The following is a 17867-nucleotide window of genomic DNA, read 5'->3' on the forward strand; positions in this document are numbered from 1 at the left end:
TAGCGAGAAAAAGACAGGAAGTTAGGATTTTGCCTTCAAAATAAAAGTGTAAAATCTGTCACGTTTGGGAAAAAAGTAAGTTTTGGCGTGTATAAAGCAAAACAAAAAGAAAATTCCTACCAGAACCCTAGTGGAATAAATAGATTAAATATGGAGCGAAAATGTAGCTGTAAAATATTTATTGTGCGTGGTATTTCCTGATGAAAGAGGATAATGGTTAAATTTAAGCCTGGTTTTTTTTTATTTTATTTTTTAACTTAAACATCGAAAGTCTGCCTCCTAATAATACCACGTACGTATTTTCGCTTTCTTTTCGTTAACTTTATAATACTCAAAAACGTTGCAACATGTTCGCTAGTAGCATTAACGTTTTTTCCCCCGGATTTTTTCTTTGTAACAGGAAGTAGCTACTTTTATTTTCCTGGTGGCTGCTGCTCAGGTCCCATTAAATAGCTGTTTTAGATTATCAGAATAACTTGTTTTAAACACAAACGGTTGTCCTTCTACTGTTGATAAGCAGTCATATGTGTTAACTGAAAGCAAGGAACTGAGCATCGACGGGTACTAGGTAACATTACTCACCACAAAGGTAACATTAAGCTAATGTTTGAGACAACGTTAACGTCAACTGATATTGGTGGGAAGTGAATCTGTCTTTTTGAAGCGGGAAACCACACAAAACAATCGGTAAGCTATGCGCGATGATGCAAATGTAAAAATGTGTTGATGTTAGTATTAAATTAGACTGGTGAAATTCACACACATCCGTGTCTAGATGGGCAAGTAACAGCTAACGCTAACATGGCGACTGACTGCTGTAAACTAGTAAAAGCAGTTGATTTGTTAACATACATAATGGTCAAAGACACACTGCTTTGCCAAAGGTCAAACAGCTGTTAAGCTACCTTCAGTGAGTCAAAAATATCACGTGAATTTCTTGTATCTTATGTCAAAACATCCCCTGAATGCTTGTCTTAGTAGCCAAAACAGTCCAAACTTGACATCGTCCTTTTCATGCCAGTTAACACATCCTGTTTTTATATTGCTGTGTCCTACTACTATAACCATAGCTCATCCACTGTCACAGAGTGGAGCCTCAAAGCTCAAGCTATCCATTTAAAATGTGTTGCAGTGGTTATGGAGGGTGATGAAGGGGAGGAGATTGAGATGACTGAGAAGGAGCTAAAGAAGTGGATCAGGGAGAAGGTGGAGAACAGCGAGCTGGTGGACCTAGATGTGATGAAGAGGTGCCATCTGCTGCAGTCTCTGGTTGAACGGAGGGAGAAACAGGCTGCCACTTTCCTCAGGCTCTGCGAGTGAGTGTTCTGTTCTTTCAGCCTCTCATAAAAGCCAGATGGAGGTTAACAGCATCTTAATGCAGAGGAGTCTAATGAAGAAGCATAGCAAGCATGGTGCATTCAAAACTCAGGGGCCCTTGGATTCTTCCTTAATTTTCGCCCCATTTCAGCTCCGTCACTGTGAAAGAGTCAACCTGCTTGAGCTGAAAGTTCAGAGCTTCACCTGTGTCACTCCTTGTTTTCCACCATGTTGCACACAGAATGTATGTAGTACTGCATCGACGGTTGAGAGAGTCTGCTGTTTCTTGAGCCACACATGTGCCCCTGCTGGCCTTAGTTGAATCTCTCTCCTGTGTCTTGCTCTATACTTTCCCACTGTTTGGTTCAATAAAAATGCTACAGGTGAGTGGACCGCCCACTCTAAACACAGAATGGCAACACATCTGCTTGTGTTGATGTTATAAGGTGACAGGCTACGTGTTAATTTAAAGTGTATGGACTAATGATGATGATGGCCGAGTGCTGGAACACATTTGTCTGTTGCTACTACTGTGTTTTAAATTCAGTATCCATTGGACCTTGCACTCAGTCTAGGATATATTCTTGGACATTTTACCCTTTTTTGAGTTGTGTGTGTTATTTCCTGAGCTCTGTGTGAATTGCCTTCTTCATGGGATGGTCCCAGATCAGGATGTCATAATATTCCCAGTTCATGTGTGTAAAAGGGGCATTAGTTTCCATAGAAAGAAGGAAAGAAAAGAGTTCTACTGGGATACATGTGATAAAACATCAAAGCAGAGATTGGAGTCTTTTCATAAAATAAAAGTTTTTTTTTTATTTTAAAGTGAAGAGTAACCAGGTGCCTCTAGCTTGTTGGAGTATAGTCTAGTCTTCCCTCAGAGTTTTCTGAAGTTTTTGCTTGATTCATATTCTCGCTGGTAACATTGATTTTGTCCTGCAGGTCAGTGGCAGAATGTGAAGCTGTAATTAAGCAGCTGTACAGTCTGCTGGGGTGGGAGTACAGAGACGCAGATTCTGATGACGAAGAAGCGGGCAGCTCGAACTCCGCCTTTAATATTGACGACGACGATGATGATGATGATGATGATGATGATGATGCCATAGAATGTGGTAAGGAGCAGATCTTTATGCTGTGTTAAGGAAAACACATGTACATATAGTAGGTCTGTGTATTGTTTGATCACAACTTTAACTGGGTGAGTTGGCGCTTTTGATCTTTGCAAGCTACAATTTCACCTATGTTTTTTTTTGTCTTTGTAGATAATATGCCTCAATCCCCATATGAGGCTGTTCCCCCTGAGACTCAGGCCTCCAGCTCTCTGACTACTAACAGACCTCCTGCTCCATCACAACAACGACTGGACAGGAAGACTCGGGATACAGATAAAGGCAAAAAACCACAAAGGGAGGAGGCTTCTAGTTCTCTAAATCGAGTGAAAAAGGCAGTGGTAGTCTTGAGCAGACTACCTGAGCATACCATACGTAGTGCTCTTCGTCCACCAATGCCTCAGCTGGACAGCAGTGAAGAGGAGGACCTGAGCATTTGTGACTCTGACACGCAGTGGGAACCTAAAGATGACTCTAGTGATTCTGATTGCTCGAACTCAAGCTCAGAGACCAAGTCAAACAAGAAGACAGGAATGCATCAGAAAACTAGAAAGGTCAGCACGGATGATGCAGCAAAAACATCAAAACCACAAGCAAACACTGACACCAAAATGAACGCCACAAACAACACAACCACACCACAAGGAAACACGAATGTTGTGAAGAAAACAGCAGCAAAACAAACAACCGCCACAGTGCAAAAGCCAAACAAAGGTAACCTTCCAGCTTTTTCAGTTTTTGAGTGATAGATTCCACTACTGCTGTACCTGAAAACTATTCCTTATGTTTACGTACTCCTGTCATGGAAAAAAGACACAAGTGGAAGTATGGCATTTTCTCACTGAAACTGAAAGTGGTCATCTACATGTAAAGCAGCCTAGTTAAGCCTCCATAGAGCAATTTTCATGACCTTTGAACCCTTGACATGTGTTAAAACCTTGGAGACCTTTGGAGATAGATGGTCTTCATTTGACAACAGTGATATATGCCCATGAACATTCACATTTTGCAATCCGTCTTGCTTGCCAGTTTTAATGTAACCGTGTATTGTGGTCCTTCCTTGCCGACAGAACAGTCGTGTGCACTTGTAGTGTCGAGTCTTTCCCAAGGCCCCAACCAACCCACAGTTCCCCCCTCTGGCCTGCCAGTGGATAATGTCATCGTAAACATGGCCGTCCTGGCCAGGAGGAGGCCCTTGAGCTGGCAACAAGGAAAAATACGGGAGATAGTAACAAAGGGTAAGAATACGCATGCATTCTTTTTGACAGGTAGCCTACTTGTCTCATTTGGGGAATCATGTTCTACAGTTGTCCCTCAGCTAGCCGAAAAATAGGGTTGTTAGGGTTGTTTTTGTGTTCCTCACTGAAACCAAATGGCTACCACAAGCTGCAAGCTTGATACCCGTTTGCTTGAATGAGGAATGCTAAGATTTGATTTTCCAGTCTAATACAGAAACTTTGTGTCCACATTGTGAAAGGAAAAGAAACAAAATTCGGAATGTCAAGTATCCCTGTCAAGTACGCGTATCATCAAATAATTCGTTTACTCACAAGACATTCCATTATTAACTCAATTTTCAATAATAAACTTTGCAAAAGAGTTACTAAGTGCTTTACAGACAAAAATAAATAAAAGAAAAAATGATCAAAGTGACATGAATGAGTAATGGGTTTACGAAAGAATAAAACAGGAAAACATGACAGTAAAATAAAACACTCTGTAACCCCCTGTCTGTAAAATATGATTTGAAAGGTGACAGTGACTATGTTTACATGCACAGACAATTTCACTCTTAACCTGGTTACTCAATCTGGTTTTGGATCGATGCAACTTTGTTAGAATAACCTGGGTAAGCTCATACTCTTCATTACGAGAAATCCCAGTTAAGATGCCTGGCTCACTCCATACTGAATGCATGATTGTGGCATGTAAATATCTTATCGCTTTCATTTTTGGTTTTCAGACTTGGCCCATTTTGATGTCAACAAAAAACGCAAGTTACTATCTAAATAACTAGGATTTTTTTTTGCTGGCAGACCATTCTTTCTGTGTTAATTGGTTTATTCATGGTAACACGGATACTCAGTCACAGTCAGTATCAAAGTTGCATGTAAACAGCTTACCCTGAATAAGACCTTAACTGAAGTATGGCCATTAGCCAATAGTCGGGTTACTCTGTGCATGTAAACGTAGCCACTGTTTTTGCCGGTCTAAGCTCCACAGTTAGGGTGCTCCAAAGCGTAGCTGCTCTGGGAGTCAGTGGTAGTAGGTTCATGCTGTTATAGTCCTTCCCCAGGGTTATAAACGATCTGGTCTCAGTAGAACACAGTGACACCACACCATTTCCCTCAGAGGCTCATCATGACACATTTAATGGCCTGTAACACCCTCAGAGAGGAGGACAGACCTGGTGGGAAATGACAAAGTTTAAGTTTTGTACATTGTGACTCTGGCAAAAGATTTCAAAGTACAAGTACTCTCACAAAGATGAGGAGTTTGTTAATGAAGAGCTAAGTGTTGGGTCAGGATGTGAGTGTAAATATTTGAATTGAAGGATGAATTATATACTTGTACATGTATTATACACAAAAGTAGACTCCCACAAATGTCTAATATGCAGATGTGACATTGTTTAGAGACAGCCATGTTTTTCGCTTATATAATTAGTTTGGAACCACAAACAAGTAAAAATTAGACCAGCTTTATTCATTGGTGTTGTATCTTTCGCAGACGATGGTAGGATGAAGTACAAGGTTGATTTCAAAGAGAAGGGGAGGAGCCTGGTCTCCGGATACCACATTGCCTTTGACAAGGTCCCAGTGCTGGAGCGGCTGTACATCGGTGCTCGTGTGGTGGCCAAGTACCAAGACGACAACGAGTCCCGGTTCTGCCCTGGTGTCCTGGGAGAACTCCCCTCTAGAAAGAACCGCATGAGGTGTGTGTGTGTGTGTATTTATGTGTTAGAGAGAGTGAGCGTGCTTATCTCTAGGTGTGGCATTTTTTAAAGAAATTAATGCCTCACAATTTCTCAGATGTTCCTCCTTTCTTCCGTTTGATGCAAAATTATTTTCTAGGTTCCTGGTGTTTTTTGATGATCACACCCCCTCCTATGTTAGCTTGCCTCTTCTTCGCCTGGTGTGCAGACCATGTAAGTTAGACAGCAGAATACACACTTTTGTCACATTTCCTAATCTTGCTCTTCCTCCTCTGCTTCATCCATTCATCTGCCCTGAAAATGACACTCATCTGCACCCTAACCCTACAGAAAAGACTCCATATGAACTTATTACACAACCACAATTATTACACAGGGTCAGGGTGGACCAAGGCAGGATTAATGCAGAAGTTATTAATACAGAAGTTGAGTGACTATGGCAAAATATGAAGTCACTGAGGACAGATCTTTCTTGAAGGGATATAACATTTTAGTAGAACATTTTTAACTTCTCAGCATCCGCTGCCTCCACAGAGGTTTAGGAGTCAGCTTTCAATGTTAGCTACTGTACCTTGGGGATCCACTGTTGCCACCAACATTCACTTTTTTCCCTCCAGTAATCTGTATTAATAACTTCAGGACACAGAATTAAATAATATTACCTTTGTCTAAATTTCCTTGTTTGTAAGGCTGTGTTCTCAGTATTCTGCGCCTTTTTTTTTTTTTACAGTGAAGTCAATGGGGAACAGCTGTGGATGAATGTAGTGGAATTTCTTCTAAAGTTGATGATAGTGCTAAGCCTCTAAGAAATTACCACTATCACAGGGTTAAGATGTGATGAGACAAAGTTCTTTATTTGAGAGCTCTCAGAGAAATAGGGTTAACAAGTTACAACAGTATGCATTGCCACCCCAGTCCTGAAGGGTGGTTTCTCCTCTCTACCCTTATATTGTAAGAAAAATTCTTTCTCTTGGGAGTCGTCTCCTCCTATTGGCTAGTTAAGCATAACAATCATCAAGGCACCTGGAACATTTCAGTGCATCATTGTTCAGGAAAACAGGACACCTCTGTAAACTTCAGTTATTTTATTCCTACGTGTGACCTTCGGACTTACGTATATCTTAGTGGTCACAGCCTGGTACACAGCATCTCTTAGTCAGTTGCATACACAAGCATAATATTCTTTCCGTAGAGGAATACATAGTTACCCACACATGCATGATATACTTTACTATGAAATTAGTATTTTTCTCTCACAATTAACAGCAGCTGCTTTTGAAAAAGTGCAGTGGCTGGCTTCTTTTTTAGTCCGAGCTCACTTTTTTCTAAGGTTGAGAACAGTTGAACTTTTTAGTGGAGTGCACACATGACATGTATCACTTTTTTTGTGAGCCAACCAATCACAATAAAGAAGAGATGAGGTTTCACGTTACCTAGGCAGACATTTTACAAAAACCCGAATGAAAACGGAGAAAGCACCAGTAGAAAAGTTGTTATTTGGTGATTATAAACAGTCAGAATGAGAGCACACTGGCTGTGTTATGAGGGTTTCTGCTAAGTGTCTGAGACCTAAGCACTGTTTGTTGATAGTAGGTTCTACTTCAGTTTGTCGTGGTGGAACCGTGCGCATCATGCCACCTACTTTTTTTTATCAGCACCAAATAAGGATGAGACAGCAAAAACCCTAATAGTGTGAACACAGCCTAAATTATACGTACAAATTGTAGACCCACATTTTCCAATTGAAAGTAAGAAGGTAGTGCTAACTGCGGACCCCAGAATCACCTATTTTGGTGGTTGGCAATTCATGAACACTTTAGAGTAATGCATACTAAAAATATAAATGCCCTACTAAATATCACTTGAATATCACTTTAATACAAAAACAACACAGCAAAAAATCATGCAACCAGGATCTAAAAAGTACACTTGACTTTCACTTCTCCCCTGATGAATGGCCTGCCTCTCCGTATCTATACATTATATACTACATTAATATCCACAGATTACACACAACACATAAATTGTCACTTGTAAATTATGTCCAGTAAGTGAACTAAGACTAAGATTTTGAGCGTGGAACGGTATTTGAGGGCCTGTGCCCTTTATTATCCATAAGCCATTTGGTGGACACTTTAATCCAAAGCAACCCACAGTGCTCTGAGTGCATACATTTTAAGCATGGGTGGCCCCAGTTGGAATCAAACCCCAAATTCTGACACCAATTCAGTTAACAGGACCACAGTTCCTACTAGTGTACTAATGACGTTCCAGTGAGTAGAGGTGCCAAACCCCTTGTTTCTTTCTCTTGTCCGTGGCAGTGAAGAACGTAGTGGAGGACATCCTAGACAGCTCCCACAGGAATTTCATTGAGGAGTATCTGAAGGTGTGGCCGAACCCGCCTCTGACCCAGTACATGGCCGGACAGATCATTAACGTGGAATTTAATGGAATCCAGAGGAGTTGTGAGGTGCAGCAGGTCGACTGCAGCTTGGTACATGTTACTTTTCAGGTCAGAACCTTCAAACAACACTGTTAACCTGTTTATAGTATTATTTATTTCCACTTGGACACTTGTGATGTTCTTTTCCTGTTCTTTTTGTTTTTATTGCCGTGATGTAAAGGCTGTGTGTGTGTGTGTGTGTGTGTGTGTGTGTGTGTGTGTGTGTGTGTGTGTGTGTGTGTGTGTGTGTGTGTGTGTGTGTGTGTGTGTGTGTGTGTGTGTGTGTGTGTGTGTGTGTGTGTGTGTGTGTGTGTGTGTGTCATACTCAGGATGATCAACATAAGGAGTGGATCTACCGAGGCTCCATTCGCCTGGAGCACATAAGCAGTGTGAAGAAGCATATGGAGAAGGCGGAGCACAAGGACAAACCTGCCTCCAAGCCCACAGTCACGGGTAAATCATAATCTATTTCAGGAAAATAATCATCTATCTTGGGTTAATGATAATTTGTCTTTGGCCATGACTTGGGCTTGGAAAAAGATTTAAAAAGCATCATAATCAACCGGAGGTGATGGATTTGTGGAGAAACATTACCTGAAACAAATGCAGTCCGATATATCGCGATTATGATTCGCAGTTATGAGTTGAGCGCGCATGAATGACCCAATCAATCACTGATCCGATCGTGGATTGAACGCATTTAACCCGGGCTTTCTACAAACAACAACACATCATGTAAAAGTGCACAGCAAACATAAAGAGTTAAATTTCAATATCGCATCAGTGTGTAACAAGTGGTTCTTATGGCTGTATGATATTGCTGGCCTAACCGTGGGTACATGAGTTTTCATCCAAACATACTGTATTTATCATGTCAGTGTGTGATTGGTAACTGAGCTGCTAACTCAGCACGTCAGGTAGCAGGTGAAAATGTTTTCATTGTGGCAGCATAAGCTGTGGTTTCTGTCCAGTACTTAAAACTGTTTTGATCACGTAAGCTATGATATGCATAACATCATGTCAAAAATGAATATCTGTGAGCTGTAAGTGGAAATTGAAAATTCCAAATGAATGCAATAAACAGTCACTTTCAAAATGCTCTGTTCAGAAAGGAAAAAAAAACACTAAGAATGACCAGGTCTGTCTGCACTGGCAATAAATAAAACACTACATTCAGTTGCTGTCAAAACGCATGTGAGCATAAATTAGGAATGTACTCCTATAATGTGAACAAGCAGTTGGATTACCTATCTCTAACATCTAGCGGCCGATTATGGTCAGTGGGCGATTGATCGGTGGCCGAATGATTGGTGCATCTTTAATAAAGATGACTGTGAAAGTTGCAATTTTATATGTTACCTCAGTTGCGAGTTGAGATGTGACGTTTACGGGGCGGAGAGCTGTGTTAACAATTTATGTTAATCATGTATTATGTTACTTATACGCATTGTGTGCAAATAATTTGTACTGAACAAATATACGACTTTTGACTAATAAATTAATTAAACATCAATTATATGCCTGATATGCATTTTTTTCCTCTTCATTCTGCTGCTGCAGCACAAAGCACCTCTGTGCTGTAATAAAATGAAAAACCCGAAAAACTACCTCTGCAAGGTCTGTTTTGTTATATGTGACCAAAAGCACTTGAATGCGCGCCAAGTCGTATTTGACCTCTGAACTGAGAAGCAGGAGCTTACGAGAAGCACCTGAAGGCAGTATAACAAAGACAGCTGTTTATTTATCTGTGTCTGTCAGGCTATCATTTTGTTTTTATATTTCTGAATCAACTTCTGACTCAGTGCATGTGCATATTGACCTGTTGATTTACAAATTACAAACTCATGCATTATGTAGTAACAGAGCCTTATTTCAGAGGTCTTTGTTGTCAGACAGGATTTTAATTACTGATATGAAGCAGCCAATTACTCAATTTTACAGGTGGCCCGTTGCCTACCTTGCTTCCCTATTGCTAGTTTCATTTAGTGTGGTTATGTGTGAAGTTGCAGGTCTGTCGCGAGGAAGACCAACCCAGCTTTGGTTGTCTAGGATCGACCTTTTGGTTAAACACAAATCAAGGAACGCTATGGTTAAAAACAAATGAGAATTCACCGTGGCAGCTTTAAACTCTAACTAACTAACTGACTAATGGCAAACCCAGATTTTGCTTTTGGCTCTTGAAGACCATGATGCCGTACAGAGTTCTCGCGCTTTTTACTTTTTTCCTATTTAGTACTCAAAGCATGCTTAAATACACTATCTCTTTCTTTTAGCTTTCTATTCATTTTTAGTACGTTCTCCACCAATTCTTTTGTGATACCACTGGACTATACAGTATGTGATTGTCTTACATTCTGAAGAATCTACCAACGCAGCTGCTGGCACGTCGGAGAGGGAAGAGAGCAGGGGTGGAGGTGAGAGAGAGAGAGGAGCTTTAAACCTTATACCTTTCATTTATCAACATGGGGAATGTGAAATCGCTTACAAACAAGATGAATGAGCTGATCTCTGCTTCGGTCTGGACGCAGTAGGAATATCGGCAATGCATCTTAATGTGCTTCACAGAGACATGAACGGAATAAATGGTAAAAGGAAAGCCATTTTTGTTAACAGTAGATGGTGTAACGGAGGCACGTGCTCTTGGGAGTTTTCACATGCTGCTGCTGTTTACATTCTGCCCTCGGCTGACACGTGTGCAGTGTGTGACGTCACCCACTCAGTTGTTGCAGGATTAAAGCAAAACCTCCTTGGGTTACAGATGCAACACAGCGCCTTCATGGTAATGTCTGGTGACTTGAACCATGTCTCCCACTTCTCCTGTCTTAACACCCAATATCTGAAATGCAAGACTAGGGAGGACATTGAAGGGCTCTCACATTGCATTACTGACTACATCAGCTCCTTTTCAAATCCCACGAAAACAATCTTTCCAGATTACAAACCCTGATTAAAAAGGGCATTAACAACAGAAAATGATGGCCTTTAGGGTGAGGACGGGGGAAGTGAAGTTCATCCAAAAGGAGCTGAAGTGGATAATGGACAGAAAGAACACCTACTGGGAGAGAATTGATGAAAAAAAAACTGCAGAAGAACAGTGTGAAGGAGGTGTGGAGCGAGATGAGAATGATCACTGGCTATAAGCGGTCAGACCAAAAGGGGGAGGGGAACCAGAGGGCTGTTCAGTTCTCACTTCAGTTCTCGCCTTTCTTCCCTTGCTGAGAACCAGAAGGGGTTACTTGTACGTCAGACATTTTGTCACTAGGGGGCTCAGTGAAGGGAAGACAACATGGTAATGTGGATCCAAATGCAGCCCAGGAAAGAGCGAATAAGTTCAAACTGATGGGACCCCACATACCACACTGCCCACCTGTCCCCTTCCCTCACCGGTGACACTGTGACTGACTACACCATGCTGCTACGTCACTGCATAGGGGTTGATTTCTTACTGATTCAAAACATTACAGCTTTTCATTTGTAACTACTTTGTGAAAAAAATGTAAAGTCCACTTTGACATTATTCTAATTTAATTTATTTTTGAATTCAGATAGTAACGCCGCAAAATGCTAGAAACAGTCAAAGGGGTTGAACACTTCCCGAAGGCACTGTAACTCAGGACTTTGTATCTATAGTAACACTGTTTTTGCCTTTCTCTCAGGTTCAACTCAACAGACCATCCACACCAATCAGTCTCAGGCAGACTCAACATCAACCTCCAAACCAACAACAAGCACTTCCACCAACAAAACCAAGAAGTCAGTGTAATTAACATTTGTGTGGCTGAAGTATTGAGCATGCACAAACATAGAATATGAGACTGAATGTAGTTATTTATTTTGATGAAGAACGGTACTTCAGAAGTTTTCTGTGTAATATGAGTATTCCATGGTCTCAATACAGGGATATTTGAAAATGTATGTGCTCTACAACGTATTTTAATATTCTGTTATTTGAGTATTTCTGTCTTAGTGTTGTACATACCATGTAGACCTTGAACTAGTTGGTAAATAATATATCATTGTGTTATCTAATTCTTTTTTAGCATGCTTTTCCATCCATGACTGAATGATAAATTAAATTCTGTACCGTTTCTTCTTCTTAAGCTTTATTTTGACCATATCTCTATACTCTTTTTTTACTCAGGGACCATGAACAAGATGTCACCATCCAGACTCATGCGGTGGGCACCTACACTCCGCATCGCTGCTGCCCAGCCTGCCTGGACCCCATCAGGCCGGAAGGCGGCATGAAAGAGCACCGTGGACAGAACCCACTGCTTGTTCCTCTACTCTACAATTTTCAGCACATCAAAGCTCGCAAACGGGGAAGTGGCCAGGTACTCAGGCTGTGTTTCAATGAGGCTCAGTTATTGATGTCCTATATTTGGTTGATTAGGTCTTTTAGAACAAATTGCTGAGAATCTTTTCCTGTATTTGTAACAGATGCATGCAGAATAAGAAAAAAAGATGTGATATTCTCTCATTTTGCTCTTTATTTGATTTCCCGTTTCCTCTCTCCTTCAAAGGTATTGTCCCAAGTGTACTATCGCACTCCATGTGGTCTGCGCCTCCGTAGCATGGCAACAGTGGAGGACTACCTTAACCAGACTCACTGCGACTTCCTCTATCTGGAGATGTTCTGCCTGGACCCCAATGTGTCTGTCAGCACCACCTACAAGCCCCTTCCCTCTAAGATCTACATCGTAGACCTGGCCAAGGGTAAGGAGAACCAGCAGGTGTCCTGCATCAACGAGCACAGCAACATCCGGCCCCCGGCAGTGACCTACACCAGCAACCGCGTGGTTACCGATGGCATCTCCGTCAACACCAGCCTCGACTTCATGGTGGGATGTGACTGCACAGATGGCTGCAGGGACAGGTGTGTGTGTGTGTGTGTGTGTGTGTGTGCGTGCATGAGAAGAATCCTTTGTATACTTATGTAGTTTAAAGAAGTAGAGCACATTCTGTCTTTGCTTGTCTCACAAGTCATCAAAGTCATAGGCCATGGTTGCACTTGATGTTTCAATGTATCTTTAATCCTCCAATCACACCGAGACTGTGACTCACAAACAAATCGGGAGTTTGCTCACACTGCTACTGGATCGTCAAAACTAGATTTGGAAGTGGTCAGGCTCAGATTTTGATCAGAATTCTACATATTCTGGGTGCAATCCAGCCACAATGCACATACAAAGAGAGATAAAGGTAAAGAGATTGAGAGGGAGAGCAGGGAAAAAATAAAGCAGGCACAAAAATAAATACACATACAATAGATGTATAACATTTTTAGGCCAAGTGTGGACAAACAGCGATGTGATCTCATAAAATCTGATCTTTAGAATCTGAGTTAAAAAATCACATCGCAATGACGTGTAACCATAGCCATATTATAACGGATGCTGAAGTCGTAACTGACGGATGTCTGTGTGTTTGCTGCACAGTATGGCCTGCTCCTGTCGTCAGATGACTCTCCAGACCATTGCTCTGAGCCCCAGGGGACTGGAGGACATCAGTGCCGGCTACACTCACAAGAGACTTTATGGTCGTGTAACTACTGGGTGAGAGTTTTGATTCCTTTATTACCTGTCTGCTTTTCCTTTGTCTGTTTGTTATACATTCATGGCATTCCTGTTTTATTGAAGGTGCACACACAACAAAATGGTATTCAAAAATACAATATAACAGATACATAACAGTGATATTTAAAAGCAGCAACTAATACATTATGTGAAGATGCCTATGAAGACTCTTCGAGATGAAGTCTCTGCTCTGTATAGTCCCTCCTTTTGTTCTCACTTCATTTGAGTAATTAGATCTGTTGAATTCAGTAGCTGTTGTACTCCAAAAATCTAAATTTATTCCAAAATCCTGACAGCACTCGAGATATTTCAATCAGTCAGCTAAATTTATTTCATTTTCATGCACAACTACTGAGAAGGCTGCAATGTCCAGCTGTGCCACTAGTGTGCCACAACTATGTTAATGTAATGAATTCAATGAAGCTGAACGATTGAATTGTCCTGAGAGCAGTCAGAGTTTTTGAAATAAGTCATCTGATGATCTGTGGCATGCCTCTTACCTCCCCTCCCATCATCTCCTCTCTGCAGGGTGTATGAGTGCAATCCGCTTTGTCGTTGTGATCGTCGTACGTGCTCCAACCGGGTGGTGCAGCATGGCATTCAGCTGCAGCTGCAAGTGTTTAAGACTCGCAGCAGAGGCTGGGGCGTCCGCTGTCTGGACGACGTGGCCAAAGGCACCTTTGTTTGTACCTACAGTGGTAAGACTGACACTAGGTTACTGCAATTAGGCAGGAGTTTTATATTTTGAAATAGTAAAATTGGTGAAAAGTGGCTCCTGTTTTCCAGTAAGATATCAAAGCCTCACCTTTTTTTAAAGTAGAGTGTCCAGAGTATGGGAAAGACAGGAGAGAAGGCTCTGGAGGGATTCAATCCTATCCTATGTGTGGGCACAGAGCTGGAGATCTTGGGGCACTTTCACACCACTTGGGTGCGCACCAAATAACCGCAACAAGACCGCCTAAAAAATGAGGGTCTTCCAAGTGAACTGTGGTACGGTTCGTTAGGAATGAGAACGTAATCAAACCAACTAAAGTAAATGATCACAAAATATGCAGTTTTGTGGATATGAGGAGACTGATGTGAAATCTGATAGCCAGCAATTACTCATGCTTGGAAAGCCTAGTGTAACAAAATGAGCCGTGGGCATACTGCAGTCTCAACTGATGTTCATATTGAGTTATTTCTTCATCAAATTATGGTAAAGAGTGCAGGAGTGCAGAAAAATTATGCTTGGACTGGAATTGGATTTGTTTTGACTAACCCTTGCCACCAAAATTTCTAACCCAGTGCGATGACGGGTTACCAACACTGTGTTGCAACTCCCATGCTGTTGTTTATGTGGATAGTCAGTACACTGGTAACATACCACTATAATATCTGTTAGGACAAGTCCTTATCTTTTCCCTCTAACTTCTTATCCTCAGGCAGAGTTGTACGTGGTGAGAAGAACACACATTCAAACATGCACTGCGTCAAACTGAACCACATAGAGGGAGTCGAAATTCACAAGGAGGATTATGACACTGAGGCCTATTGTTCAGAAAGTGAAACGGGTATAGTATACAGACAAGTTGGTTTTCCTTCTCCTTCTAGCGGAAATGTAATTTGTATCATTTTTGGCGTAAGTAGTAAATGCCCAGTTAGCTTTGTAGAGTACATATGTAGTGCATAGAATGATAGACAGCACTATTTTAAGAATCCTCTATCCTAAATCAAAGCAGTGCAGTGTTCAGAGTCAAGCGATGTAATGCGTATGTCAGAGATACCATCATCAGGGAGTAAGGGCTTTGATCAAGACTAGGGACACTGCAAGGGTGATGTGGCAATGGAGGTGTGTGAGATACAAGGATTGTCCCTGTTCTTGTCTCTGTTTTCATCCTCATGTTCTACACTCTATCGGCAGAGGACCTGGTAGAGTCCAGACAGGACAACAATGCTGGCAGGAAGTGATGATGATGAAGACAAGAATAAGGAAGAGCTGCGGGGGTGGGGGGTGGGGGGTGGGGGGGGGGTTAATGTGCAGACCACACAGACCTTGTCATTCATTTAAAAAAGTTATTTGGCAAAAAAAAAAAATGTGATTGATCAACCAATCTTGGTGCTTAAGTCAGTGGGTCATGTCAATTTTCTCACATTTTTTGTTGATCTGTCAAAACATAGAAACAAGGTGTCAAAGCCATATATATTTTTGGTTTATCGTTTTTATCTTCTTTGACTTGGTGATATGTTGATGAAACGAGGATAGAGTCAAAGAACATTTTTCTAAATGAGGGTCCACATGAGTAGAGTGGTGTTCCATGGATGTGCTGGATCTTTGTTGGTGTTTGTTAAATCCTACATTTTCATATTCGTCTTCATTTTCTCTCTAAAAAAAACAGCAGCCTCTAAAGGGAAAAAGCCTAGAGACCCTCCTGCAAGTGAAAAGAAACAAAATAAGTCCTCCACTGCAATCACCATGACCACCACAACCCCCACCAGAGGGTTATTTGATGGGGAGGAATACTACTACATCGTGGATTCTACAAAGGAAGGGAATGTAGCACGCTACTTCAACGTGAGTTCTCAGTTAGTATAGGTTGGTCTGTCAAAAAATTTTTTTTTACTGGTTTTTCATCATCTATATCTATTGATACTGAACCTGCATTGACATGAGTAATATTCTTGTCGGACTCGAGGGAGAGTTTGTAATTTATTAGTTATGTCATTTAAGCCCCTCCCCCTTTCCTGACTGGCTGTATTGATCCTGAAGTTGCACTGAGATATGTGATCGTCTGTATCTGTTGATCCCAAAGTCACATTTAAATGAGTGACTGCTCCTTGGACTCAGGAGAGCAGTCCCGACGCCGCATTGAGATGTGTGACGCTCATTGGACTCGAGACCCATTGATTGGTGATGACATTTTAGCCCCTCCCTCTTTCCCAATTGGCTGTTTTTTCATTGTTCGTTGGTCCTTCAGTGTGTCCCAGAAATATGTACAAAATTTGCTGTGCTGTGTTCATCATCGGACTCGGGAGTGAGTAACCTATTGACCGGTGATGTCATTTAAGCCCCTCTGCCTTTCCTGACTGGCTGTGTTTCCGTTGTTTATTTTTATTCATCAATGCCTGGGGATCCGCCAGGAGCAGCTGGAGGAAATGTGGAGGAATTTTATGAAGAAACTCAGTTGTTAAAGTATCAAGTTGTATTAAGCATATGCATATGGGTACAGCATACAGAGATCGAGCAAGTCTAAGGTCTGAGGCTGCACTAACAGAAAAAGATAGATCAAGGCAATTTATGCGGCGGAATAAACAAGTCCATGGGAAAGTACTGATGTTAGGGAGCAGTTGCAGAGAGAAATACTGTATATTACTATGAATCAAAATACAGAGTGGACAGTGGAAAATTACTGAGTATAGAGTATAAGCTAAAGCAAGAATAATACATGTATTTACAGGTTTGTCTCAACAGGAGGTAGGCTTACTAGAACAAGTGTCAACAATTATCATGACTATGAATTCAGACACACAGTGTATAAGTACAGAGAAGCTACAATGTATGTGCAAGTAACCCGGATAAGTGGCTAGAAAATGGATCGATGGTAATCACATATTGAGTTAAATGGCACTTCTCTCCCTTACAGCACAGCTGCAGCCCCAACCTGTTTGGACAAAATGTCTTTGTGGACACACATGACCTTAGGTTTCCCTGGTTGGCATTTTTCACTAACAAGTAAGTGTCTCTCTTCTTCAGAGTGTCTGTCTTAGATTTGTGCAATATCTTTCTTCTTTCTTGATTAATGTATTGCATATGGAAGGAGGACATAGCATTTCTGTTGTTTGTTGCTCACTGTGCCAAATGTTGACAACTTGTTTGGGGGGAGGGAAAAGTGTTCATTTTAATTAATGTGTCATATGTTTGTCAGTGGCTGCAGTGGTACTTCATGTGGGCAGTTAGTGTTGTTATTTCTTTTATTAGCTTTCATTATAGCATTTTGTTATGCTGTTTATTGTGTCCCAAGTTTGCTGCTACTGTGATAGTTGAATTTCCCTCCACCATCTGTCTATGCATGAAGAAGATAAAGTTATTTGAATGGTTCAATGTTTGGATGTGTAGGATAATGGGTAAACAAAAATGATCACTCTCTTGCAGAGTTTTTACTCTCTCAGTCATTAACATGTTGTCTGTTCTCTCTGTCTTGTGTACCTCAGACACATCACAGCTGGCACAGAGCTGACCTGGGACTACAGATCTGTGATAGGTGGTGCTGAAGGTGTTTCTAGAGGTCTATACTGTCGCTGTGGCTCCAAAAATTGTTGTGGCAAATTGTGAAAGAATGTGAAATATTTGTTGTTCAAAAAGGTTCATATATTTGTATTACTGTTTAATGAGATATTTCCTTAAATAAAAAACATATTGATTCTGTTTTTATTTAACCTTCATTTAACCAGTTTAGTCAGATTAAGAATCTTTTTCCAAAGTAGACCTGGCCAAGAAAGCAGCATCA

At 41.2% G+C, this 17867-nt stretch overlaps 1 protein-coding gene across 1 annotated transcript; it reads left to right on the plus strand.

Moving 5' to 3' along the window:
- The first annotated feature begins 601 nt into the window (after positions 1 to 601).
- setdb1a (SET domain bifurcated histone lysine methyltransferase 1a) lies at positions 602 to 17740 on the plus strand. The gene is made up of 18 exons (XM_078290359.1): positions 602 to 687; positions 1133 to 1316; positions 2260 to 2429; positions 2580 to 3140; positions 3497 to 3664; positions 5157 to 5361; positions 5501 to 5574; positions 7683 to 7873; positions 8134 to 8257; positions 11461 to 11557; positions 11946 to 12138; positions 12328 to 12680; positions 13243 to 13359; positions 13909 to 14078; positions 14805 to 14933; positions 15759 to 15934; positions 17004 to 17092; positions 17572 to 17740. Exons 2-18 carry the CDS (start codon positions 1138 to 1140, stop codon positions 17690 to 17692), a joined length of 3117 nt encoding a protein of 1038 aa, XP_078146485.1. The 5' UTR covers positions 602 to 687; positions 1133 to 1137; the 3' UTR covers positions 17693 to 17740.
- Positions 17741 to 17867: the final 127 nt, after the last annotated feature.

Source organism: Centroberyx gerrardi, chromosome 19 (genome assembly GCF_048128805.1).
Source record: "Centroberyx gerrardi isolate f3 chromosome 19, fCenGer3.hap1.cur.20231027, whole genome shotgun sequence".
Taxonomy (NCBI): Eukaryota; Metazoa; Chordata; class Actinopteri; order Beryciformes; family Berycidae; genus Centroberyx; species Centroberyx gerrardi.

Excerpts from the sequence above, each read along its gene's own strand:
- setdb1a (XM_078290359.1), top strand. The coding sequence starts at position 1,138 with ATGGAGGGTGATGAAGGGGAGGAGATTGAGATGACTGAGAAGGAGCTA. Across the intron at positions 5,575-7,682 it reads TCGCCTGGTGTGCAGACCAT|TGAAGAACGTAGTGGAGGAC; the intron begins GTAAGTTAGACA and ends TGTCCGTGGCAG. Across the intron at positions 7,874-8,133 it reads TGGTACATGTTACTTTTCAG|GATGATCAACATAAGGAGTG; the intron begins GTCAGAACCTTC and ends TGTCATACTCAG.